Here is a 9,656-nt window from a genome sequence, read left to right on the forward strand (position 1 = left end):
CAGCTTCCACCCCAGAGCAAAGAGTTGGAAGTCACAGCTTGTGAAAATCCAGTACTCGCCCCCTTCACTGACTGCAGAGAGATGGGGCTAGAGAAAGACACAGAGAGCAAGACAGAAAGATTCACAGAGAGAGAGAAAGAGAGAAGAGGAGGTGGGAGAACCAGGCACCATCAGGAGCTCCAAAGACGGCTGCACCTGATGCCTCTCTAGGGTCTGCAGTTCAGGAGGGGTGCACTAGGGGTGCTGTGAGAAACCTCAGCATGACCACTTCAGCATCACCAGGGGGCCTGCAGGGCACCTCAGGATCCTCAAGTCAGGACCCAGCGTCTGTTCAACATGATCTGGGTGATCAAGACAGGGTCCCGACAGGAGCGCACGCAGGATCAGGATCAGGACCTTTTCGATATGGCACCTCTTCTCTGAGCCAGACGCTTCCCGTGGAGGGTGGGACCTGCAACCTTAGTCTGCTCACCCTTGAAGCACAGCCCAAAGGGGCAAGGCATGGACCCCAAACCCAGTGTGTTTGAGGGTTGGAAGACTGAAGCTCAAAGGAATAGCCTAACTTTTCCCCAGGTGCCAACCCAGCTTCTGGGACATGGCTCTGAGAGCCAGCAAAGGGTGCACACACATTCACAAGCATGCATACAGACACCTGTTTACATACTTCCACCTGTTTATATACACACGCCCATGCAGATATACACTCAAGCACAAACTCACACTCAAATTCACACATGTGTGAGCACACATATCTGGGACCCAGACAGACTGGGGAGTCCATGGCTGCCACACTCAGTCTGTCAACTTTGTTCTCCTCACCTCCCCACCCATCCTGCCAGCCTTCCTTGGCCAGCTCCCTCTCCAACCCCTGGCCTCTTACAACACCCTGAAGCTGCAAACCACTGGCCTGGCTCAAGAAAGAATTTTTTCCACAGTGGCAAGACGGGGGGTAGGACAGCAGGGACAGGATCTGCCAGCCAGCCAAGTGCCTGCTGAAGCTGGGTCTCCAGAGGCCACTGGTCCAGGAGCCCCCTCATTCTCCCTCCATGACTACTAGACTTCAGGCAGGAAGCCCAGTAGCTAGAGCTGTCTCCCAGATGGTGGCCTTGACCTGGGCCCTAGAACCTAGCAGGGGAGCTTGACTGGCTGGATCCAGCATGCAGACCCAGCACCAACAGCAGACTTGTCCCTGGGCCAATTCTGCCAGAGGGTGGGCCTGGAGGGAGGCCTAGGGAGAGAAGAGCCCCCCACGAACAGCAGGCCAGGCCTCCCCTCACTCCAAGGTGCCCCAAGATCTCAGAGACTGATTAGTTTCTAAAGCCCCAAACCCTGGGCACAAAGCTAGGTTGCTTCTGGGAGATTGAAATTGAGCTGAGACCCAGATGGGTTTGCTCTGCTTCCCCCTGGCCTGGTCAGGGCACCAAGGATTGGGTGCTCAGATATGCCTTTCCATTCTAGAGCCCTGGTGATGGGCGAATCTGAGATCGAGATGGAGGAGATGTTGGAGGACAGAGCCCAGCCCACAGGGCAGAAGCGCCATTGCTGTCTGGAGAGGGCGCAGCTGGTCCTCATGGCCGGAGCCCTCGTAGCCTTGGGCGTGCTCTGGGCCAACAGCAGAGGTGAGTGGACCCCAGAAATGCTCACTAACACTCCAGAGCAGCCTGGATGGGACTATCTCAGGGCCGTGGGCGCCCCGGGATAACCCAGTCCTGCCTATTGTCCTGCGCTATAGAGGAGAGATCTCGTGCGCCGGCACTCGAGTCAGGTTGGGCGCAGAGGTCGCGGGCTGCGGCTGCTGCAGCGGGAGGCTGGCTCTCGGTTCTCCCGGCCCAACCAGCAGCTTGGCGGGTCACAGAGCGCCGACAGGCCCGCCCCCACCGCACTCGCTCCAGTCCCTGAGGATTGCAGTTCCCGGCTGTCCAGCAGTCGGAGCTCGCACTCCATGCAGAGCGGGCTGAGTGGGGCTCACCTAGTCCCTCCGGGGCCACCATCCTCCTCTGGTCCACCAACTACCTACCTATGGCTAGGGCGCCTGGAGCCCTGGTTCCCTGATTGCCTGACAGTAGGGGGCCAGAAAGGGGCCCACTCACTGGAAGTGGCCCCACTGAGAAGGGCTGTTGACCAAGGTTGCCCCACTAGCAGCTCTGTCTCCAGGAACTCCAGGCTGATGCGGGAGAGCAGGACAACTTTGGGGACCCTCTGGCTTCCTCCAGGACAGGCCAGGACAACCCCTGCTGGCTGCATATGAGCCCCTGAAGGTGCAGGAGATGAGTGTCAGCAGTGTTACCATGTGGACTTGGAGCCAGGCAGTCAGCACTTTGGATTTTCTAGAAGGTTCTAAACTACCAAGATAGACTATACTGTCCACAGACACACATACACACACACACACCCTTTTTACTGACTGCCCACGCTGGCACTTTGGAGCAGAGGGGAGCAATATGAGGTACTCAGAGTCTTTAGATGTTGTCCCTGCCTGTGGCAGCATCTTGACACCAGGAGGTATCCCTGTGTCATGTGACCTGTGCCATGTGACTGCTCCACGTTGCCCCAGTCTCTGGCCCCTCAACTGTAAACCTATGACAGAGAATCACAGGAAAAGGGGCACTCAATGCACAGAGAGCTCTGGAGACCCGAGACCCTGGAGCCCTGGGGGATCAAGTGCTTCTAGGGAACAGTCCTAACCCCTCCACCCCAGAATGGGGCTCAGGGGGCCCCTGTGCTTCCCTGGGAAGACAAGATCTCACCCTCACAGGAAGAGTTCATGCTGCCCAGCCTGTCACTTACGCTTTTCGTCCCAGGATCTCCTTCCTCCTCTACCTGCCCACCTCCCACCCAGTACTGAGTTCTTAAAAACCTCCTTGGCCCCCTCCAAGGCCCCCAGTTCTACCCATCTGCTGTCAGGAGCCCTGTGCCTGGTATCTGTCAGGTGAACCGATGGATGAAGGCCCTGTGACAACCTCAGGCGGTCCTGGTTGGGCTCCATGCTGGCATCCTGTTCCTAGAGCAGAAAAGACATGTTCTTCCGTGCCAATAAGTCAAACTGTGACTCAGAGCAGCCACGTGGACACCAGCTCTGAAACCTGCCCTACCCTGTGCCATCCTTACCATCTCCAACACGTTCGAGCCCAGGGATACAGTCACCGTGCCAACTCATCTCACTGAGGGTCTTCATTTCTTACACTGACCTTCCTGATGTCTTTCTCCAAGGGCTGGCCCCTCCTAAAAATACGGCCCAAGCATATTGTTGTTCTATACCATCGAGTCAGAACTGACTCATACCTGACCCTCCCTGGGTTTTATTCTTTTTTGTGTGTGTACCATCAAATCAGATCTAACTGGTAGAGGAGAAGAGTGCCCCTCCTTTTCCAGCAGAGCATCTGGTGGATTTGAACTGCGTACCTCTGGGAATGCAGTGCAGCTTCTTGTCACTCGGCCACCAGGGCTCCCCCTCTGTGGGTTTTCAGAGACAGTAAATCACATGAGTGGAGAATCCTCATCATTCTCCTAAGGAGGAGCTGGTGGATTCAAACCACAGTCCTTTGGGTTGACATCACTACCCCTTTCCACTAGGCCACCAGAGAGATATACACTAGAAAGCTGTTTGTTTCTTCTTATACAGTCATGTCAAGTCTATCAAGAGATTACATTATTATGTGAAAAATATTTATAATTGATTTCTAGGTGAACTAAACATTTTATAATTATATGATGATCTTTTCTGTCGTAATAATGCCTTGTCCTTAAGTCCCATTTCAAGTTCCATTTGATCTCATATAAATACGATTTTTGTTTCTTGTTTTTATGTGCTGTCAAGTCAACTTCGACTCACAGCAACCCTATGTACAATAGCTCTGAACCCTCCACACTTCCAAGCATGGTGTTGTCCATCTCCAAGAACTAGTTCCTCCTGGCAACATGCCCAAAGTAATACTGTGAAGTGGAGCTTCAAAATCCTTGCCTCCGATAAGTAACTTGGTTTCTTTCACCCTCTCTAGGACAGACCTGCTAGTTCTCTTGGCAATTGATGCTATCTATGTTCCATACTCTTCTCCAGCACCACAACTCAAAAGCATCAGTTTTTCTCCTGGCATACTTAGTCATTGTCCAGCTCTCTGATGCACAGCAAGCGATTGCAAAGACCATGGCCTGGATCAGGCGCACTTTAATCTCTAGACTGGCTTTGCTGCTCTTCGGCACTCTGGAGAAAGCTCTGACAGCAGGTTTTCCTAATACAACTCATCTTTTGATTTCCTGGCTGCTGGTGCCAAGACTGTTGACTATGGAGCCGAGCGAGCTGTAACTGTTAACAACTTCTTTCTCTTCTCCATCTATCATGTCCATAATTAGTGTTAAATATTAATTGAATAACCCATATTAGTATTAAATATCAACTACTCATCAGTATTTACTTGGCTTATTTTCTTCCATTCTTTTTCTTTGAAGATTTTTGTCTCTTTAAATTTGGTTTTCTCTTGCAGTCATATATAGCTGGTTTCGTTTTTGCCAGCTGACGAGCCCCCATCTTTAAGATAATTTAATCTAGTTAAATTTATTATGACTATTGAATGTTTTCCTATTAAATCCTATCATGCTTTTTGTTCTCTTTTTTTGCCCTCTTTTGGACTATTATTTCCTTTTCTCCCTGTTAGATTGAAAGTTTTCTACCCTTTATATTATTTTAATACTTAGTTTATATTTTTTGTTTTAATTATTTGTGATTTTTTTTTAAGTCACATTGTCGTTAGTTGCCGTAGAGTCAGTTCCAACTAACATAAGCCCACTATGTGCCGAGGAAGCCTTAGACTCGTCCAGGCAGATCCCAGGTCTTTCTCCCACCGCACTGCTCGGTAAATTGAGCTGGTGGTTGAGGACTTAAAAGTCTGCACCTCTCAGAGATCCTCCAACCCTTATTTAGAAAACCAACTGCACAAAAATTGTACAGTGAGAAACACAGCCTCGTGCTCGCACTGTTGCTGAACCTCAGATTGTCAGCAGAGATCATGATCTGCTCCAGAGCTTACCACACTGTGGCCTCCAGGCCGCATTACCTGCCTTTGTCATGTTCTGAGTGTTTTCGATCCTGAAGAGTTCATCTTCTGGCAATGTATCTGACGGTGTTCCAGGGCCGTTCAGAAGGTTTTCATTGGTGTTGGAGTCCACCCATAGCTGGCCCTCCAGCGGCTTTTCTTCTGCATCAATTGTCTAATAAATCACCCAGTTACCACTATGACACACATCCATAGTCTGGCACAGAATCGGCTGATCTAGGTTGTACTGTCCTCAAGATGAATTCCATTCTCCTTCAAGAAGAAATCAGATCTGGGAACCCTCTTCTCCCGGAAATGACAGAAGAGCAGGAAAACAAAAAGAAAGCCGTTGCCCCTGAGTCTATTATCATGCAGGTCAACTCTGTGTACCAGAACTGTCCCACGCTGATTTTTCAGAAGAAGATCAAAGTCTTATTCTTTAGAAGTGTCTCTGGGCGTACTTGAACCACCATCCTTTCAGTCAGCAGTCACACACTTACCCATTTGTACCACCCAGGGCCTAACAAACCCTCTTATGACCTAGACTAGGAAAAGGAACATTGTCATTCCCACCTTTTCACGGCCACAGGAGGGCACCTGAGAAAATGCAATGTTAAGATTGTTGTTGTTGTTATGTGCCATCGCTTGCGACTTATGGCGACCCCATGTACAAGAGCTCTAAATGCTGTTCTATCCTGTGCCAACCTAGCCATCTCAAACGCACTTATTCCCACCGCTCCAGTCACAGAATCGATCCATCTCACCAAAGGTCTTCCTCTCCTTTGCCGCCCCTCCACTCTGCCAAACATCATGTCCCTCTCCAAGGACCAGTCCCTCCTTGCAACATGCCCGAGATATGTCAGACAAAGCTTCAGAATCCTTGACTCCAGGGAACACTCTGGCTTCACCCTCTCCAGGACAAACTTGTTTGTTCTCCTAGCAGTCCATGGTATATTCAACACTCTTCTCCAGCACCACAGCTCAAAGGCCTCAATCCTCTTTCTATCATCCCTATTCACTGTCCAACTCTCTGATGCACAGCACATAATTGTGAAGACTATAGTCCAGATCAGGTGCACCTTAGTCTCCAGTCTGACATCGTTGCTCTTCAGTACTCTTGAGAGGTCCCTCACAACTGACTTTCCCAATGCAATTCGTCTCCTGATTTCCTGGCTGCTGTTACCAAGAGTGTTGACTGTGTAAACCAAGTAAATTAAAACTGTTAACTATCTCAATCTCCTCACCATCCATGCTGATGCTGCCAATTGGCCCAGTGGTGCGAATCTTTGTTTTCTTGATGTTTAGCTTCAGTCCATATAGGAGGCTGTAGTCCTTGATCTTCTGCAGCAAGCGCCTCAGGTCCTCCTCAGTTTCAGCAAGCGGGGTTGTGTCATCTGCATATGGAGAAAATAGTCAATGTCGCTTCACAGGAGTCTCTGTCTTAAAAGCATAGACAAAGAAGAGTCAAGCTGTGAGGCCAGTGCTGCTGTCATGACCGTCCTGAGGAGTTCATCTGAACTCCTTGAGGATCTAGTCGTGCTGTTTCTGGTGTGTCACTCAGGGAAACTTGTATTTCCACAGACTTGAAGTCAAGGCCAAGTCGGCTCCTGTGTGGCTTGGCCTGAAAACAATTTCCTCCAGAGAATATGTGTGTTTGTTTCCAGCAGACACCTTGAGACGCTCCCCAACTGGGACTGCTTTAAATGAATTTCTCAGCCTCAGGTTTCCTTGGCCACACAGTTATGTAAGCGTATTCCCTGCACGTGCCTGCCAGGCAGCCTGCGGGTATCCATTCTCATGAGAGGCTTGTTTTTCCATTCAACCAAACAATTCTTCTTTGAATGTTTTTTTCCGTTTGCTTTTTCTTTTTTTTTTCCCTCCTCTTCTTTCTCCTTCTTTTTGAGAGAGAGAGACATAGGGAATAAATTTATTCCCATCAAGGTCAAATTTTTTTTAATTAATTTCAATGAAAGTCTACAGAGACTTAGGGTTTCCAGTCATACATTGTTGTACTTTTCTCCCTGCCCACCCCCTCACCCCAGTTCACTCTTGAAAAGTAAAATGCTTTCATTGTTAAGCAATCCCTCCCCCAAGTTCACTACACTATGCAGCCTGCATTCTGGACTTCTGTAATAATACCCAAGCATATATCCTTTTTTCTTAAACAGTTCTCTCCCTCATCTGTTGCAATGCAGTATACATCATTCCTCCCCTCCCATTTTACAACAGTGACCTATACAATATTCGTCCTTTTGTGACTGAAATATTTCACTCAGCATGATGTCCTCCAGCGTCATCCATTTTGCATAATATTTATTAGTTCCTTGGTTTTCAGTGCTGCATAGTATTCCATAGTGTGAATATACCAGAGCTTCTCTATCCATTTGTTTGTTGATGGGCACTTGGATTGTTTCTAGCTCTTTGCTATTGCAAACAAAGCCGCAATAAACATGGGTGTGCAAAGGGTGTTTTTTTTATACTGACATTCTAATGAAAGTTAATAGAGACTTTGGATTTCCATTCCTTCATTGTTTCAAATTTTCCTCCCTGACGGCTCCTCCCCCAGTTGTTCTTTCTCTTTGAAAAGTTAAAAAAAAAAAATCATTTCCTTATTTGTCATCCCTCTCCCCCCAAGTCCACTCCACCATGCAGCTCTCATTCTGGACTCTTGTCATGAAAATAATACCCAATCATATACTCCTTTCAAACAGTTCTCTCCCTCAGACCACAATGAAGGTCAACTTTTAAGAAAGCAAACTTTCAGAATATCAGAATTCTTTTTAAAAGAGTTGACTAGGATTAAGAAAGAACACAGAAATTCACAATTTTGAGTTGTGGGATTAGAGAACACTGAACATCGTATGGGCCGCCTAAAGAACAAACAAGTCTGTGTCTTGGAGGAAGTAGAACCAGGGTCTTCCTTCCTTAGAGGCAAAGATGTTGAAACGTCATCTCTCGGGCCTTGGGCAAGTTGTCAAAAGAGGCCAGACCTTGGAAAGGAGCGTCATGCTGGGGAAAGCAGAGGGTTAGTGTAAGAGAAAGGAAGACTTTGTGCAAAATGGATTGGCACTGACTGGGAATGGGCTTGAGAAAGCAGGAAGACAGTGAGGATGGTGAAGAGAGGGCACTGTTCCAGTCTGCTGTTCTGAGGTTCTTAATTCACTTGAGTCATAATTAACTTGATGGCACTTACCAACTGCTTTAAGGAGGCAGTCATAGTTTGAAAGCCTTCCTGCCTATATCAGACAGTGTTCCCCTGCCATTTATAAGTTTCTCTTTGGCCAATCATTCCAGAAGCAAATAATCCAAGTTTGTCTTAGTCTGGAAGCTCCGCTGAACTATCTCCACCACGGGTGATCCTGCTAGTCCTTGAAATGGTCGTGGGCATAGCGTCCAGCGTTACAGCCTCGCACAAACCACCGCAGTACCACACCCAGGAAGAAGAGTGGTCTATGTTAGCATTAGACTAAGCCAAGCTTCATTTCTAACCATCCTCTTTGTTGAAAGTACGGTGCTGTTTCATCTTTTTGTGCTTGTTTTTTGTTTTGTTTTGTTTTGTTTTGTTTTACTTTACTCAGAAGAATGAAGATATTGAATGAGAATATAAGAACTGGAGCCCCGAACTCCAGTGCTTGTGAGTAATAGAACCATAATCCACTTCACTGTCAGGTTTTTCATCATAAAATTCATGGTAGTGAACCACAGAGGTTTCTTACAATAATTAAATGAGATCGTGTTACGGAGAATGGTGGGGAAAGGAGCCTCTCTTCTCTAATTCAGTGTTGGAAATGTTGCTCAGTACCCTGAGGTAACTCTTGAGCTGTAGCGTCAGACAGATTTACCTCAGTCATATCCTCCAACGGTGTGTTGGTAGCACATGGTTGAAGCACTTACCTGCTGACAGAAAGGCTGACAGGTCCAAGTCCTTCCAGTGGCGCCATAGGGGGAAGATCTGAAGACCCTTTTTCATAAAGATCACAGCCGAGAAACCCCGACTGAGCAGGTCTGCTCTGCCCTAAGGGGTCCTGGCAGTTGGAATTTACCTGCTGGCACACAACAACGTCCCCCAAGCTTATGGCAAACTACACCAGGAGTATTGTGGCCACAACAGAGGGAGGGAGAAAGTGTAAAGGAAGCCGAGTCATCCTTCCTCACTTTCAGTAGTTACGGTTATGAATGAGCAGATTGAAACCAAATTCCTCAGAGGAACTGAGTCGCCACCATTGTACTGTGTGAGTCAGAACCAGCCAGACTACTGTGGGTTTATTCCTCGTCATTCCACCAAGCCAAGTTTTGCACAGGTTTCACTTTCCTCTGCCTGAGATACTTAACTTATGTTGCAGTGCAGGTTTGCTGGAGGCAAAGTCTCTCAATTTTGTCCAAAACGTCTTTGTTGTTGTTGTTGTTGTTGTTGTGTGCTGTCAAGTCAGAACGACTCATGGTTGACTCATAGCCGACCTTCCAGCAAGTTTTCAGAGGATATAAATTACAAGGGAAATTGTCCATCATTCTCTTTCAGAACAGCTGGTAGATTTGAACTATCTGCCTTTGAGTTGACAGTACAACTCCTTACCAGTAGAGCACCAGAGCTCCCTGAAATGTCTTTATTCACTTTAATTTTTTTAA

The 9,656-nt window shown here is 47.8% G+C and overlaps 1 protein-coding gene across 1 annotated transcript in view; it reads left to right on the forward strand.

Moving 5' to 3' along the window:
* Positions 1-1,468: 1,468 nt before the first annotated feature.
* MMEL1 (membrane metallo-endopeptidase-like 1) overlaps positions 1,469-9,656 on the forward strand; it is a 48,547-nt gene continuing 40,359 nt past the window's right edge. Inside the window, exon 1 of the mRNA XM_006885929.1 lies at positions 1,469-1,619. Coding sequence (XP_006885991.1) covers positions 1,469-1,619 — 151 coding nt within the window. The remainder of the gene's footprint in view (positions 1,620-9,656) is intronic.

Source organism: Elephantulus edwardii, unplaced genomic scaffold (assembly GCF_000299155.1).
Source record: "Elephantulus edwardii isolate Elephantulus edwardi_28Jun2011 unplaced genomic scaffold, EleEdw1.0 scaffold00045, whole genome shotgun sequence".
Classification (NCBI taxonomy): Eukaryota; Metazoa; Chordata; class Mammalia; order Macroscelidea; family Macroscelididae; genus Elephantulus; species Elephantulus edwardii.